At 41.9% G+C, this 17,862-nt stretch overlaps 1 protein-coding gene across 1 annotated transcript in view; it reads left to right on the top strand.

Moving 5' to 3' along the window:
- Positions 1 to 16,957: 16,957 nt before the first annotated feature.
- Positions 16,958 to 17,862, top strand: part of APM1 (aminopeptidase M1) — a 52,870-nt gene continuing 51,965 nt past the window's right edge. Inside the window, exon 1 of the mRNA XM_087376648.1 lies at positions 16,958 to 17,697. Coding sequence (XP_087232774.1) covers positions 17,383 to 17,697 — 315 coding nt within the window. The 5' untranslated portion in view covers positions 16,958 to 17,382. The remainder of the gene's footprint in view (positions 17,698 to 17,862) is intronic.

Genomic DNA, 17,862 nt, shown 5'->3' with positions numbered 1-17,862 from the left:
TGGGACATGTTAGATATAACATCATAAAATCCTAAGTCATGAAATTAATACATTACAAGTTCAAGCATAAATAATAGTTGTGAAGTTAATGCATTAAATATTCAAGCCTAAAGAAGAATTAATCAAGACCTAATGCACCGTACCAGAGACTTTGGCCTTACCCTCATTCCATAGACTTGCCAACGTAAGGCCAAAATTTTCATTCTTAAGAATATGTGGAAAGACCTTACATTTGGCGAAAAATTTTCATTCTAAAGAATAGGTGGAGTGAAATTGTGTTTCATAAATACAAATCAATGCTCAAGTTTGGACATAAATAAAGGTATCCTTTTGAAGATATTGGAACACATGAGAGAAATAATATTGAAGATACATGAATTTTTAGACATACTATTAAAGACAAATGAACATATAATGGATGAAATCCTATTGATGATACATGAATTTTCAATAGAATTGTTATTCAAAAGATTTGATGGATTGAATGTAGCTTTACTACATTATCCCTTTTACAAGGATGTTTGAGTTTGAGGCTTGAAACATAAGAATGAATTTGTGTTGAAGCCTAGTGGTTTGTTAAGGATATGTGAAACTTAAAGTAAAAGTACTTACAATGGAAGGGATTATATCAAGATCCTATTAAGGACATGTGAACATATAGTAGAATAATTCTACATAAAATTAGTGGATCAAACTTAATGGCTCAAAAGCAAAAAAGGATGATGGTGCAACCTAGGGGCTACTCTACGGCACTATGGCAGCAATCTTTGTAGTTACTATCAAAGGTAGTGTAACTTTTTTATCAAGGAAAGAGACGCGAACCACTCCACATGACCTAGATCTGTATGACCTAGGTTGCACCGACTTGTTTCTTCCGAGCGATTCACAAAGCAATGTTAATAACTGGATACAAACATTGGCAACCATTGACAACTACCATTCATTAGACCCCATCTTCTCGCAGATAGATGCTAAGGTGATACAAGTAGATCCTCAACTCACACATGAATAACCAATCGATCTAGAGGTTCCATTCTTTATGGCTGACCTCAAGTGGGATAATGAACCTAAAGAAGGTACCCATACCAATGATGACTCAGATTTTCCTTGGGACCTCAAAACTAAGGCTGAGAATTCTCAAATTGAAGATCAAGTCTATGACAATGACACAGCCATTCTGCATACCCTAATGGTAGTCAAGCTTCCAAAAATTGAACCTCCAAAGTTGAATAATAGCATAAGATCTCACAAGAAAGCTGAAGGAGGAAATCGTAGAAAAGCCAAGGCCGAACATTTCAATGAATTTGAATGAGTCCAAACAAGGATGGTCAAATTGTATCTTGCAAAGCCAGCTCCCTCAAAATCTCAGCCACCTCCTCTTGAATGGTCCCCTAAGGGACTGGAAGGAGCAGGCGCAGCAAATGAACCCTTAGTTGGGAACACCTTACCAATGGAAAAGTTACTCCACAGTTCCCAACATAAGAAGTTTCGAAAGTATAAGCCACATGTGCGGATGAAGCTTGATCAAGAGACTTCAAAAAAAGAAAGTCACCAAGAGCCTAACCAAATTGGTTACTGATACTATACCACCCAGTACCCATAGCACATGTCAGGCTAGTTCAACACCATCAGAGCCTTTGATCTTCGACAAGTGTCAGAATACTTCAATAATTACAGAAGTGGTGGCAGTGTCCCCATAGCAATGCAAGACCACTAAGAGAATCTGAAAATCAAGAAACCGATAGCATTGGAGAAACTCCAATCTATGTGGGACCGGCAAAAACTAGCACAATAAACCTTGCCCTTGAAGGGGAGGAAGAAAAACTGGTTTTTATTGGGAAACAACTTCGACAAGAAGATGAAACCAAACTCAAAGCACTCCTAATGGAATACCATGGCTGCTATTAGCCAGAAAAGAAATCAAGACCAGAGGCTATAGGCTAAGCATGGTGACACTCGAGGGCCATAGATGAAAGGAGAACATGAGGGCAAAACGTTATCATGGGAGGGGAAAAGGAATTAGAAGGGGAGGGAATGAAGAGGGAGACTATGACACAAGGGGAAAGGGAGACGGGGAAGAGAAGCGTGTACATGATGGGAGGAGGAATGTAAAGATGGAGACATCAAGGGAAGAGGACCATGCTTTATTTTGAAAGGAAGGGAAGGGAGAAATCAAAGTACTAGCTAGGTGGCTTTACAAGAATGAGCGTGTCCCATCAAGGAATAGCCCCCTCCTTCTATAGCTAAGAGAGGGGGGCTCTCTTAATAAATGCATCCTCCCACATGCATGGTGTGCGTGGAAGAGTCTCCCATGTGGGCTAGGCGGTTACGCACTCTCAATTGTGTGCGATAATGCTTGGCCACATTTTTCCACATATATCAACTCCCATATCCCAAGTCTATGATACTCCCTTGGTCTCTTCCCAATTTTATAATATGTTCAAACCTCTAGGAGGACAAGTGGAGGGTTGGCACAAGGAACCTTGCCACCTCATCCTACTTTCCCCATTATTTAACTTGCATCCTTGGACTATCTATACCTCCCCCACACGGGCCTATCCTATATGGAGGGAATAACCCAATATAATATCCATCTTCACCTATTTTATATTACTTCTCCCATGGACTTTGAGCCATATCTCACTAAATGCAGTCTAGGTGGAGGGGTGGCACATGGAGGAGCCATGCCACCTTAACATTTTATAACATTACTACCATGGATATTATGTACAACACACCTTATGGGTCCTCTTACGTGGAAGGGTGGCATATGATCATGCCCTGCCACCTCAACCTTGGCCCCTATGCACTCCATATGTTATAATACTATTGCCACACATACAAGCACACACACATATTTATGCCTTTTTCATTGGTCAAATTTATCCATAACAGTTCCCCCCCCAGGCAGGGAATGCACAGCATTTCATGCCTGGGGAAAAAAACACAACAAGGAAAAGCTTGAGATCCCTTTTGTTGAACACCTTCCTCTCATGTGGTTTTTGGAAATGATCTTGGACCTCAACAAATCCAAGAGTCTGTGTTCCTTTACCGTTATAATTTCCTCGATCAAAAACAATCTGTGGTGTCACTGCCATCTCCTCACGCCCTGGATCAAATACAAATCGGTTACTACTCAAAAGGGCCACAAAGCCCGAATACTACATCAAAGCACACAAGAGCAGGTCACTCCCCCCAGTTTGGGATGGAAGGACCTCCAAAACATACCCCCCCCCATATGGAGGGAAATCTATCATTTGATAGAAAACGCCATCCCACATTGACTCTTGCAAGAATAGTTTGGAGCTCCTTTCCAAATCAATCATGGGATCATAACTTGTGAAATCATCAAGAGATACCATCAAGACCTTTTCAACATGCATCACATCCATCAACTTCTTGGCCTCAACTTCATCCTTACTGCTCAACACTTCATCTAACACCATGACTTTCTCATCAATAAGCTCAGCCCATAGTTGGTTACATTGTTCTTCAATATCCATCAAAGCATCTTTTGAGCACATTTCAAACATCTCTACCATGCTGTCACCACATATAATCACATCAGGTTCCAAGAGACTCACAACATCAAGGGGAGAAGAAGGGGTGAGGATTTCACCGTTGTCGGCCCCTACTATCAAGACTTCGAGCTCATTGATGCTTTCATCATTGAACAGTCCATCAAGACCCTCGAATTCTTTATCATAAGAAAAATCCAAAGGAGGAGAAAGAGAACCTGAAGGATTCAATGCAATTGGTAGGGTATGTGAAGTCCATATGGCTCATTATCATCTACGGATTCACTACAGCTTTCAAAGGGAATTGATTCACTATCATTACCACATTCAATCTCATCATTATCTGACTCCCCAATAACTGATCTGGAATTCTCCATGAGATGCACTTGAGGATCCATATGTCTCTCCTTCTTCTTGCCTCAACCTCACTATCAACAAATGAACATTCTCGAGCTCCTCTTCTTTGTCGAAATACTCGACCAATACTACAATCAAATGGGGCCAACTTTCTTGAACTTCATCAGTCTGCCTCTTGTACCACATCTTGGCAAAATCATCTAAGAATGTGGGAAGAACCAACAACCATCTATCTTCAGTAAGAAAGTTGAGAGAAACACAACAGCGCTTAAAGGCCACAAGATACTCACTTGGATTTTCTTCAACCTGCTCACAAAACATGGGAATGTGAACCATGCTCGGAAAATGGAAAAGAGAGAGACAAAATGAGGCTTATCTATGGGCAAACAATGGAAAGAGGTAGCTTGAACTGAAAATCACGTTAAGATACATCCACAAAGCACACATAGGCAAGGTAGGGTGTGACTAGTGTATTGTGAAATACTACATGGGAAGAATTTTCAGCATAGAATAGCTCATAGACAATATTAAAAGGACCAACTCTCATGATATCGTAGCCATCTTTACAAGCGAGAGTTAGAGACGCGGCGCTGCATGAGGTTGTTCATCAAGGCAAACAACAATGCCATGACAAATGTCAACAATTGGAGAGCTTGCACATCACCTTCAACTTCTTCCAGTTCTCGTAGTCGCCATGCTATTTCTTCAAGGGGTGTGCGGTCTGGCATCCTTCTTTTGAGCAATGTCCTTGAGGACCTTTCTAATGATCTTCCGAAGTTGGTAAACTCGTATCAAATATGCCCAACACTTAGTTTCGTGATGACCACAACCTTTGCATTCCTTACAAATGATCACCCTCCTTCGTGGCTTGCAGCTTTGTTGGGGTGGTGCTTCCACTCGTGTCATGCGTGATTGAAGTACAAGCTTCACGTGCCAAGAAATTAGCAACTATATTTTGAGCTTGAGGGATATGTTGAATTTTTACCTCTTCAAATTGTTGGCACATTTCCAATGCTTGTTGATGTCGTGGAACCAAGCCTTTGCTCCGCACCTTCCACCTTCCACTAACTTGTTCACACACTAGTTGAGAATCTCCTTGCACCTCAAGTTGCTTGATGCGATCCTCTTGTGCCTTTTGTAGCCCAAGAGTGAGTGTCGAGTACTCAGCTTGGTTGCATGTACTTGCAGGTGCACACTTGCTATAACAATACTCCTCACCACCCGGTGAAGTAAGCTTCACACTCATGCCAGCAGCCTTGGTCGAAGGTTTGTAAGCTCCATCAAATTGAAGGATCCAAGATGTCATCACACCAAGACTAAAATCCAGGCATCCCAAGTTTCTCGGTAGTCCAAGATAGGTAGAAGGAGAGGGTGGGGAGAATTCAATACTTGAGCCAAACATTCAGCACCAAATAAACTGGCAATCCTTTGTTGATAGTTTATCTTTGGACCAAAAAGAATTACAACTTGAAGCTCAAAATGAGGCACAAAGGATTGATTAGGTACAAATGGATTCCTTGGTCGAAACATTACCAACCATAGCCGAGGCCTAGAAACCTTTGTAGTGAGATTGAGAATAAACCATTCAAGATGAGCTTATCCACAGGAATTAATAAGCAGATGCGCCAAATCTCCCCCCAAGCTTGGGGAGCATCCCACCCTTTGAAGAAGGACACCCTTTTAATTACCTCCGAAATAGCAAGTAGCTCGATCACTGTACAATGAGTAAAATTGAAATCAAAGTTCTCCCAGTGTATCAGTAGTTCTTCACCTTGAATCATCCACGGTGTATCATCCCACCTGTCGTCTCCTTGAGTAATGCACTATACAATCAGTTGTTTTAGATCAACATGAAGATCAAGAAAGAGATCTCGCCCATTGGTAGTCGTAAGGCATGGAGGACCAGGCACCAAATCCTTGAACTCGTCGAGAAGTGACATAAATATCCACCCTCTTCGTGTGGTGTGCGTCTGTGAAGCGAACTTGAAAAAGTTCAGAGTTGCGATCTAGTAGGAGATATGAGTAGATCACGTGAAGTGAAGTACTTTTGCTTTTTACAGCATGTGAAGACTCCCTATGGTTAGAGAGTTACAGTTTTTGAAATTTCAATATATAAGCAAGAATCATTACATTTTCATCACTTCTTATCTGCTAGCCCAATGGTTAGTCTCCCTTTTATGAAGGGGGAGGTCTTGGGTTCAAATCCCACTCTTTAATAAAAAGAGAGGAGAGGAGAGGAGAAGGAGAAGAGAAAGAGAAGAGAGGGGGGGCGCGGGATCTGTTACAGTTTTGTAGAAACCCGAAAAAATAGTCTGCGACCAGAAGACGCAGGAGCCCAGAAAAACATCGCGATCTATTCGCGATGCGCATGGGTGTACACAATGGATGCGCAAAATGCATGCGCGGGAGCACAGATGTTGCAATTCTGTAGCTGCGATCGACACGAGCAAAAGATTCGCCACCAAAATACACGTGGAAACCGCAAGTGGAAAGCAGGCCGACTGGAAGCGTAGAAGCAGGGCAGTTTTGCAACTATAGAGACAGGGAAGGCACACAGTTTGGAGGTGCAAAAGAAGAGAACTGTGCAAGGAAGAGGCCGTAGTATCGCACCCAGTCATAGGAGTAACAGATTTTATACCACTAGCCATGGAGATTTCGATCCCACTAGCCACACCATTCTATAAGTTGGAAAAGAAATCAGGACCAGAGGCTAGAGGCTAAGATGGCGACGCTCAAGGGCAATGGGGGAAAGGAGAACGTGAGGGCAAAACGTTATCATGGGAGGGGAAAAGGAATTAGAAGGGGAGAGAATGAAGAGGGAGACTATGACACAAGGGGAAAGGGAGAGGGGGAAGAGAAGCATGTACATGATGGGAGGAGGAATGTAAAGATGGAGACATCAAGGGAAGAGGACCATGCTTTATTTTGAAAGAAAGGGAAGGGAGAAATCAAAGTACTAGCTAGGTGGCTTTACAAGAATGAGCGTGTCCCATCAAGGAATAACCCCCTCCTTTTATAGCCAAGACAGGGAGTCTCTCCTAATAAATGCATCCTCCCACATGCATGGTGTGTGTGGAAGATTTTCCCATGTGGGCTAGGCGGTTACGCACTCTCAATTGTGTGCGATAATTCTTGGCCACATTTTTCCACAAATATCAACTCCCATATCCCAAGTCTATGATACTCCCTTGGTCTCTTCCCAATTTTATAATAAGTTCAAACATCTAGGAGGACAAGTGGAGGGTTGGCACAAGGAATCTTGCCACCTCATCCTACTTTCCCCATTATTTAACTTGCATCCTTGGACTATCTATACCTTCCCCACATGGGCCTATCCTATATGGAGGGAATAACCCAATATAATATCCATCTCCACCTATTTTATATTACTTCTCCCATGGACTTTGAGCCATATCTCACTAAAGGTAGCCTAGGTGGAGGGGTGGCACATGGAGGAGCCATGCCACCTTAACATTTTATGATATTACTACCATGGATTATGTACAACACACCTTATGGGTCCTCTTATGTGGAAGGGTGGCACATGGTCATGCCCTGCCACCTCAACCTTGGGCCCTATGCACTCCATATTTTATTATACTATTGCCACACATACAAGCACACACACATATTTATGCCTTTTTCATTGGTCAAATTTATCCATAACATTGCATAGCATGGTCATACAAAGAGATGAAAGGAATTTCACTAGATGTGGCAGTACACACGATACCTATAAGGGAACGTGCACACCCTAAGGTATGTGGACCTTATCAAACAAATCCTAAGTATGGCACCATGGTTTATGATGGCTGGAAAAGCTCCTAGATGCCAGATTCATCTACGAGATAGAGCACACTGATTGGGTTTCACCCATCATCATTGTGCCTAAATGTAACAAGAAGCTCATAATATGCATAAACTTAAAGAATGTGAATGTTGCCATAATTAGGGATCACTATCCCCTACCCTTAATGAAAATAGTGTTGGAAAAGTGGCAAATTCTGAGATATATCGCTTCTTGGATGGCTTCAGTGGCTATAACCAAGTGCAAATTGCTCCTCAAGACCAATAAAAAATAGTATTTGCTATAGAATGGGGTATTTTTGCATATAGAGTCATGCCATTCGGCCTTTGTAATGCCTTGGCCACATTCTAGCGAGTCATGTTCACAGCTTTCAAGTCATTTTTGAATAAGCTTTTACAGGTGTTCTTGGATGATTTGTGCATCCACTCGAACTTAAAAGACCACTTTAAATGGCTTGAAGTAGTACTAATCAAATGCAGGGAGTATGGCATCTCCCTAAAGCCAACAAGATGCCAGTTCATGGTCACCCACAGAGTTGTTTTGGGACACATCGTTTCTCAACATGGGATTGCAACAGACATGGACAAAATCAAAATCATCATGGAATTGCCTCCTCCTACAAATTTCAAAGATGTACAAGTCTTTATGGGACATGCCGGCTATTATAGAAGATTTATATTGCAGTATGCCATCGTAGCCAGACAACTGTACAAATTATTAGTGGAGTTCTTATGGACAGAAGAGTGCGACCAAGCCTTTGAGCCTTTAAAGTGGTGCCTAATCATAGCACCCATCCTTATATCTCCCAATTAGGATATTGATTTTCATGTTCATATTAATGGATCCAAGTATGCAATTGGGAGTGTGCTTTGTCAACCAAGTGAACATAAGAAAGACTACCCATTCTACTTCGCCAGTCGGACAACTCAATGATGCAGAAATCAAGTATACTACCACCAAAAGAGAAGCCCTAGGAATGGTGTATAGTGTTAATAAATTTTGGCACTATCTACTGGCAAGGGAGGAGGAGGAGGGAGGAGAAGGAAGGAGGAGAGGGAGGAGAAGGGAGAGGATGGGTTGCAAGGTCAGAGGAGAGGGGAGGAGGAGTTGCAAGGTCAGGACATGCTTTTGGACGTGGAGTACAAGGATGCATGGATAGTTGGAGAATTTTTTTTGGAATACCAAAGTAGAACTCAACACAATGCCCCAAAGAGTTTGGGCTTCATTCCATTATGAGGTATTTATACAAGTTAGAGAGCTTCTCTCTTTGCATGTAGGAATTGTAAGACATTCTCTCTCTACATGTAGAATTTGCATGTAGTAGTTGCAGGTTGCATGTAGAACTAGCATATAGATCATGTAGGAATCGCATGTAGGACTTGCAGGTAGAACATGCATGTAGGAATCACATGTAGAACATGCATGTCGGAATCACATGTAGGACTTGCATGTAGAACATGCATGTAGGAATTGCAAGTAGAACTTGCATGTTGAGGATTCCTAAGAGAGATTATTCTTAGCCTTATGCAAGTACAAGTAGAGCTTTGCCACTACTCTACACACACATTCTGTGCTACCTAAGTCCACGTTAGCACAGAGACAACATACTCTTGGATCCATTTTATTCCCCGTCCTCGGGTTATGGCTGATTGTGATCATGGAGTTGGGATGCCATGTGTGTAATCCTGTGGCTATGGAACTTGTGGCACGCCAGTGGATCTTGCTGTAAAGCCTTATCGTCATATAATTTTTGCTCTATTTCCAGGTAGCCTGTATCTGCCATTTGTTCAAACAAAGATATGTGACATGCTTCTAAGAAGATGACTCTTTGATAGAGTCGGCTTGTAGTTTGAGCATCAATCCATCTGTTCATTGGGATTGAAATTGCGTGGAGGCAAATGGCAGTTGATGTGGCTGGGGACCCCGCCAGAATGTATTCTAATGTTTTATAGAAGATAGCACTTTGGCGAAGGATGCGATCAATGTTGCTGCGCATTTATTGCTCATGCTATTGAATGCTCGAATGAGTGTGCCTTGGATATTCCATATTACACTAAAGTATGGCTCGATCTTTGGCCAATAGTGCGATCTTCACCCAAAGTGTGTATGTTGGCCACCCATTTGTGATGTCATGGAACTGCATAGAACTTACGATGGGTTCTAAGACATGGAGGTGCACACAGGTACTCTTTAAAGAAGATTACATCAAAGAGCTTCGGGTGGCACCAATCAGGTTGGGGATCCAATTTGTTGACCCAAGCTTCACTAACTTGATGCTGACAAAAGTTAGTAGGGAAGTTGTCCACCACCACCTTGAGTTTTTAGATTAGGATCATTTCTCCAGAAATCCTTGATGGGGTTACTGGAAACTGATACGACATCAAAATCATACCCATCAATGGAATTTAGCATGGGAGTGTGAATTGGATTATCTGGATCTTGATATTCAAAATCAAATAATTGGTGATTTTTTGTTGATGGCAGCACAAGTAGTGTCGGAGGTGATGGCAGGGCAGGGAGAGAATCTAGGGACATGGGGGAGAAATATGGAAGAGTGTTAGTTGTGGGAGGGGAATCAAAGGATCCTAAGCTGATTTACATAGCTAACGATATAACTTTCGAGCAAGAACGTGCCTTGCTTGCCTTCTTGCATTGATTTCAAGATTGTTTTGCTTGGAAGTACACATACTTGAAGGGCGTGTCGCTGGAAATAGTGCAATATACCATCCCTATGATGGACGACATTAGACCAGTACAGCAATGACCCTACCCCAGGAACTCGAAATATGCAATGATCATTCGAGAGGAAATACAAAAGCAGATCACCACGGGTTCATATATGAGATCGAGCATACAGATTGGGTTTCTCCCATTGTTATAGTGCTAAAAAAGAATGGAAAGTTTAGAGTATGTGTTGATCTCAAGAAGGTAAATGCCGCAGCCCATAAGGATCATTACCTATTGACCTTTACTGAGCACGTCCTAGAAAGCGTCATAGGCAAAGAAGCTTATAGATTTTTGGATGGATTGTCAAGGTATAACCAGGTGTCCATAGCACCCCAAGATCAGTATAAAATGGCCACTTGCCATGGAATGGGGAGTCTATGCTTCAAAATTGATGATATTTAGACTCACTAATGCACACCCAACATTCCAACGGCTAATGATCATTGTGTTCAAGGAATACTCAAGGGATTTTTTAGAAGTTTTCTTGGATGATCTATGTGTTCACTCTAATTGGGATGGTCATCCTAAGTATTGATATTGGTATTCAAAAGATGTCATCTCTATAGAATCCTCCTCAATCCCTTAAAGTGTCGATTCTAGTAAAATGTGGGGTAATACTTAAACACATAGTGTCCAAGAATGGGATCTCCACCATTGATTACAACAAAATCAGACTAATTCTAGAATTACCCCCACCCACAAATGCAAAGGTCGTACATCAATTCATTGGGTATATGGGCTACTACCGCTAATTTATTTACAATTATGTAGAGATTGCTCGCCCCATGTACAAATTGTTGATTATATTCCATTGGATAGAAGAATGTCAATTGTCTTATGAGACCCTTAAGTTGGTCTTGGCATCATCAGCCCCTATTTGCACCCAATTGGTATTTAGAGTTTCATGTGCACATCAATGCCTCAAAATTGGTGATAGGGTGTGCGCTTGCACAATCGAGTAAGTTTAATTTGGATTATCCCATATACTTTGCTAGTCGCCAGTTGAACGATGCTGAAATGAATTACACCACCATTGAACGTGAAGGCTTGGCCATGGTATATGCAGTTAAAAGGTTTAGGCTTTACTTGTTAGGAAAGAAGTTTGTCTTTTTCGTTGATTATCCGGCCCTCCTTTACTTGGTCAATAAACCATGCATGATAGGTTGCATCACCTGATGGATGCTTATCGTTTTGGAATTTGATTTTACAGAAGCAGTCAAAAAGGGACCTACACACTTCATGGTAGATCACATGTCTCGGATCCCTAATGGTGAGCTTGCTACATGAGTGGAAGATGATCTCCCAGGTGCTTAGTAGATCTAGTTCATGAATGGGCACAGGAAATTAGACACTTCTTAATAAATGGGTTCCCCTAAGACAAAGCACTCAATAAGGATAGGGCTAGAAAGCTTAGCAAGGATGCAGCCCCATACCAATTGACAGCTAGACAACTCTACCAAATGAGGTATGCACTGATGCATCCAGGAAGATGAATTTGTGGAAGTCCTAGAGGAAGCTAACTCTGGCATCATTGGTGGCCACTTCACTACAGGACTTACAACCCGCAAGGTATTACAACCAAATTATGGTGGCCAACACTCTTCGTGGATGCCGCTGAGTTTATCAAGCTCTATGAGCCTTACCAATGCATCTCCATACCTCATAACCAAGACTACATGCCATTGAACAAAGTCCTCACTGATCATCCCTTTGAAAAGTGGGGACTCAATTGTTGGTCCTATCAGTCTTGCCACAAAGGGAACTCGTGCCCGTTATATTGTTGTGGCCATAGATTATTTCACTAAATGGGTAGAGGCCAAGGCCACTAGGAAAGCAGATACAAGGGCCACTGTGAAGTTCTTATATGAGAATGTGATATCCCGCTTCAGCCTCCCACTTGAGATTGTGAGCGATAGAGGGCCACACTTTGTGAATGATACAATTAGGATACTAATGAGTGGCTTCCTTATAGTGCATAGGAAATCTACAACCTACTACCCCCAAGCAAATGGACATGCCAAGAGCTCAAACAAATTCTTGTGCCAAATCATGACATGTATGGTTGAGGCCAGCCACCGCAATGATTGGGAGCATAAACTCACTACCGCACTATGGGCCTATCAAACGGCCTACAAGGTGGCAACAAAGTATGCACCCTTTAGCCTCGCGTTTGGGGTGGAAGTAGTAATGCCCATGGAATTTATCGTGCCCAACCTTAGAGTGGCTATTAGAAATCACATATCCGATGAAGCCATTCCCAAGCGGTTAATCGAGCTTGAAAAGTTTGATGAGACAAGGCTAAGGCCCGCCTATGGCATGCAATGGAGAAGTTGCACCGGGAAAAATGGTTTGATCACAGCTTGCACAATAAGAACTTTAATGAAGGTGATCTCGCTCTTCTATATAGCATTAGAAACACCAAGCACAAGCTCAAGTATCGCGGCATGGGTCCCTATTGAGTGGTAGAAATGACACCACAAGGGTCCTGCAGAATTGCAACTCTTGATGGCACGGAGATGGACGGCTACAATAATGGTAGTAAGCTTAAGTACTACTACGATCCCTTGACATTATAGACCTTACAAGCCATCCATCAGGAAAAGGAGCTAAGATTAGAGGTTGAATGTATGAAGCGACCGTCAGGCCAAGGTGAAGAATTCAAGACTTATATCTATTTTTAAAGTATTCATGGAAGGATTACACCCCATGGAAGACTTGACAGGGTCTCCCACAAGGGTGTGAGCTGACTTTCAATTATGCACTTAGCTCTTGACCTTCAAGGTAACCCTAGAACCCACAACTATTATCGTTCATAATGTAAATGGTGAGATTTCCCCCGCTATCATTTATGCTGAAATTCCTTTGTCAGTTAACAACCATTGTGTGGCGAGTTGATTTTATGTTATGCAGGTAGGTTCCATGGATGAAAAGATAATTAGACAGAGGACATGGTGTTGGATAGTCAGTTGCTAGATTGACTAGCGAGAATGAACGGCTATGATGGCTGCACCTTGGTGGTTCCGATCAATGCCAAAATTTCAATTACACCATCCTGTGAAGAGATGAAGGCCGGCGATGAGCAATCGACTGACCCTATGGTTCCATGAGTTGTTACCACCGCAGCCACACCAAAAAAGGATGATATTCCAACCCCAATGGCATCCTGGGCATAGAGAGGAAGGTGCTCATTCGAGCTCCCGAAGGACTCAAATATCAATTCCTCTACCCAAGTTTCACCAAGAGAGCTCTAAGGCACAATTCAGGGTACCCACTACACATTAATACGTTTTCATTTGACAATCCAGTAATCAATGACTACCATAGGAGAAAATCTATCTTAATCTTTGAAAACCCTAAAGATGGGTAAATGTCCAAAGTTATCTCCAAAGAATGGTTCATAATTCAGAGAATTGGAAACTTGCTTACAAGTTATCCTTACTTGAAGGATGTAAAGTACAACCAATTTTTCACGTAAGTAGGCTAAAAAGGAAGTTAGGAGACAATCACATTCTCATTGGAAATGAAGTCCTAGTTAAATTCATTGGACCTGCATCCTTACCAGATGAACCCAAAAAAATATAGATAGACAAGAAAAAAGAATAAGATAGGAAATATATAAAAAACGTTTGGTTAAGTGGAAAGACATGCCTGAAGAGAGTTTGACATGGGAAAGAGTAAGCAATCTCTAGAGAAGGTTTCATAATCTTGTTTTTCAGGACATAAATCATTCTTAAGGGGAAGGGAATGTTGCGTCAGCCAAAATCATGGAAGCCTATGGCTTGTTTATGGTGAGCTTCATTAGGGTACTGCACCTTTTCACCTAAGAAATCCATTGAATTTCTCAATTGAAAAATAAAGGCCTTCAAAAATTTGTCGAGATTAAGGGCCTTTAGAATAGGTAGAGGTAGATGGGAAGTACATATAGAAAAACTAATGGAGAAATTTTGTGATCTCTATCAAGGAGTGATTATGTGGGGAGAAAATTGTGTGATGAATGAAAATTGTTTCATGCAAATTCCAAAGTCTAAATAGAAGCGCAACATTCATGAAAAAAAGAAAACAAGACCTAGCCACAAATGTTGGTGACGAATAGAGTGCCACCATTTGGAATAAAAGCTCACCGTTGTCATAATTTGGCACTTTTTTGTATTGAGCATCGAGATTTGATCCATTAAAAGGAATCCATTGAAACAACCTAGATTTTTTGACAGAGTAATGGGACTTTTTAAAGCCTCATACAACTTCCAAAAAGATGCATGAAAGCACACAATTTTTTACACTACATTTAATACCCATTCTTTTTCAACACACATTTAATATTTGTGAAAGTTTGTAGAGCGATTTTAGAGATCTTTGAAAACATGATATGTTCACATTGTCAAGATTGAGACATCACATTCACTTAAACTTTAGTAAGTCATATATGTCATCTCCTCTTAAATGTTGAGGCTTGTCACCCCTTGAAAAAATATGCATTTAATCATAGAACCTTGACCCCATGATTTTGATCAATTGTTGCCATATGTTTTACCACGTTTCATACTAGTTATGCATAGGGGAGAATGAAGTAAGTCCTAAAACATCCCATCACTCAATCATGATTTTTAGATTGCAACTTTGAAAACACGATTTTCATTAGTAAACAATTAACAAATTCAACTACTAGTTGAATTGACAAAAGATGTAGTTCTTCATCCTTCAAAATATTGTATTTCTTGGCGATGAAAGTTATGTAGAGCTTTAAATACAAATACTATATTGTGGAATATGAAACATTGAGTGTGAATGCTCGAGAAAGTTTTTGCATGTGTACCCACTTTTGGATAGAAGTGCCCCATTTAAATAAATTCTACAAGACTTTGAACTTTAGCTCAATTAAACAATACCAAATATTTGATTCCATTTTTGTTCTTGGCCTGGAATATGCTTACATCCATCTTCGTGTTGTGATGCGTAACACCTAGTTGTGAAAGGGAACAACATAAGAAATGCGCACATTCCTTTGATTGAGTAGCTTGTAGTTTTTATATTTGATTATGACTCACAATTGCCATCACACAAAAAGCAACTAAATCGGGTGACTTTGAACATGGAGTGCTAGGAAAAATTGTGCATCCAATGCCAATGATGCACACCTAAATCTTTAAGCAAGTAGGATCCTTAAAGGTATCTACGTAAAGGTGGTTATTCTACGCCTCAGTCAATAGGATTATCAAGAAGCAAAGAGGTTAGGTAGGACAAGTTTGAATGAGTGAACACAATCTATCTCAAAGTCATGTGAGTGAATGAGTGTACACAATCTATCTCAAAGTGATGTGAGTGAATGTGTGTACACAATTTATCACAAAAGTCATGTGAGTGAATGAGTGTACACAATCTATCATATTAAGTCAATCTTTAAAGAGTGTACACAATATACAACAAAGAGTGAAGTGAGGAGATGTTGGAAGGAAAGACGAAGCGAGATGGGAGGGCAAAGGAGAGGGTTAACTTGTGGCTTGAATGCTATTAGGCAACATGGGAACATATGCAATTGTTCTATTAGTGAAAATGTTCAGGAGTTGTGGAGAAAGAGGACAATCCACAAAGAAAAAGAGAAAGTGAACAATGGGTCCTAATGTAGGAATTTTAGGTATAACAATGGGGGACCCAATCCCTAGCCTTGCGAATCTTTTTGAGTATGAGGATGGCCCATTAGGGTGTTGTGTGTGACCTAGATGGGCATGGGTGGACATAGTTGTAAACTCCCCAATATTGATATAGTTGTTGCCCATAGTGGCCCTATCATGGATACAAAGCACCTCATGTAAAGATGCCATGCCTTGCATTAGGTTGGTGCTTACAATATAGGTGGGCACTAGGTGGGTCATGAATCCAATGCTAAGTGATTTGCAAATACTAAAAGCTCACTCCTGGGTGGGCTATCTGGCAATTTATCTCTACGCCAAGAGCATTCCCACAAGCTGCCCCTATAATCTAGGTTCCACAATGTGGCAATTGGCAATGAAGCACCACCTTGTAGGAGACATAAAAATTGAGTCTCCTAGTGCGTATTTTGGGGCTACTCTGTTGATGCAACCAATCCTACCTTGGCTTTTTTTAAAGGTTTCTTGTTGAGTAGGTGTTTGGTTAGAGATGAGTTTGTGTGGGAAAGTGGGAATTTAGTCAAAAGCGTGGCACTAAAGTCCAAAAGGAGCCTAGGAAATAATGGATTAGAGGGAATCTTCCCGCTGTTTAAAAAAAGTAACGAAGAAGAGAATGGGTTTAAGGCTAGCCAATGGGAGCGCAACAACGTTGGGTGGGGTTCAACAAAAAGGAAGGGGTGCCACGTGGCAGGGGAAATCGGTGGCAAGGCTACCAACGCCGGAGCTAAGGGGGGGCGATGACGGCCACGTGGCAAGGCGAGGCACGTGGCAGGGCGAGGGGATGCCACGTGGAAGGGCACGGATAAATATATATTCTGTATTCGACGAAAAAGGGGTTGGCAAAAAGGCCAAAACGGGTCGGACGTCAAAGGCAGAGTTTTTTTTTTTTTTTGGGGGGGGAGGGGGGGGATTGTGTGTGCGTGTGTGTGTGTGCAGGTTCGTCCGCCATAGCCGCAGACCTCGAGCTCCCGCCATAGCCAAACCCTATCTTTGCCTCATTCCTCTTTAACCCTCCCTTCCCCTCCTCTTTCCATGGCTTTTCGCATCCTTTACTCCATCCTCTTCCTTTCCCTCTCTTGTGCCTGCTTCAAGTTCGTTCACTACATGGTCCACTTCTTCGCACCTTGACACACCCCTCCCTCTTCACAGCTCTATCACATTTCCGAGTCTCTCGGATCAGGGCCTGGGTTTCGCCTTATTTGTCCCTGCTTATCCACACGATCCGATCGCTTCTGTGCGCCGGTGCCATCCTGTGTGGTTGCTGTAGAATTCCGTTCCAATCGCTTCTCTAGCTTTCGCATCAGGCTTGCCGTCCTCGATCACAATTATGGCGTCCCGAGTGGCGTTAGCCGCAGCTTTGGTCTTGGCCACTTCCTACGCACTCGTCTCCTATTTCCGCAATCGAGGGAAAAAACCAAGAAACTACTCAGGCTTGTTCAAGGGTTCTCCCAGGCTACCTACCTTCGTGTTGCCCCGGCGCTACGACCTGGAGCTCCAACCAGACTTGACTGCGTTTAAATTCGATGGAAAAGTGGCAATCACATTGGACATTTTGAAGGAAACATCTCACTTAGTTCTTAACGTCTTCGACTTGACGATCCGGGAGGGTACCGTGTGGCTTCGATGCAATGAAACCCGTCAGGTGAGGCTTTAAATTTGATCAATGCGTTCCAAGCCTTGAGCTTTGAGATGTTCTAGCGGACGAGAATAGAAGCAATATAAAATTTGAGCCCATGCAAATCATAGTCTAAGTAAGCACCAACGCACACGACATTGCGTTCACAGATGAGAATCAGAATATGGCTCG

Source organism: Dipteris shenzhenensis, chromosome 1 (genome assembly GCF_047967505.1).
Source record: "Dipteris shenzhenensis isolate YYH24624 ecotype China chromosome 1, Dip_SZ_1.0, whole genome shotgun sequence".
NCBI classification, from domain to species: Eukaryota; Viridiplantae; Streptophyta; class Polypodiopsida; order Gleicheniales; family Dipteridaceae; genus Dipteris; species Dipteris shenzhenensis.
This window is presented reverse-complemented; position numbering and strand designations above follow the sequence as displayed.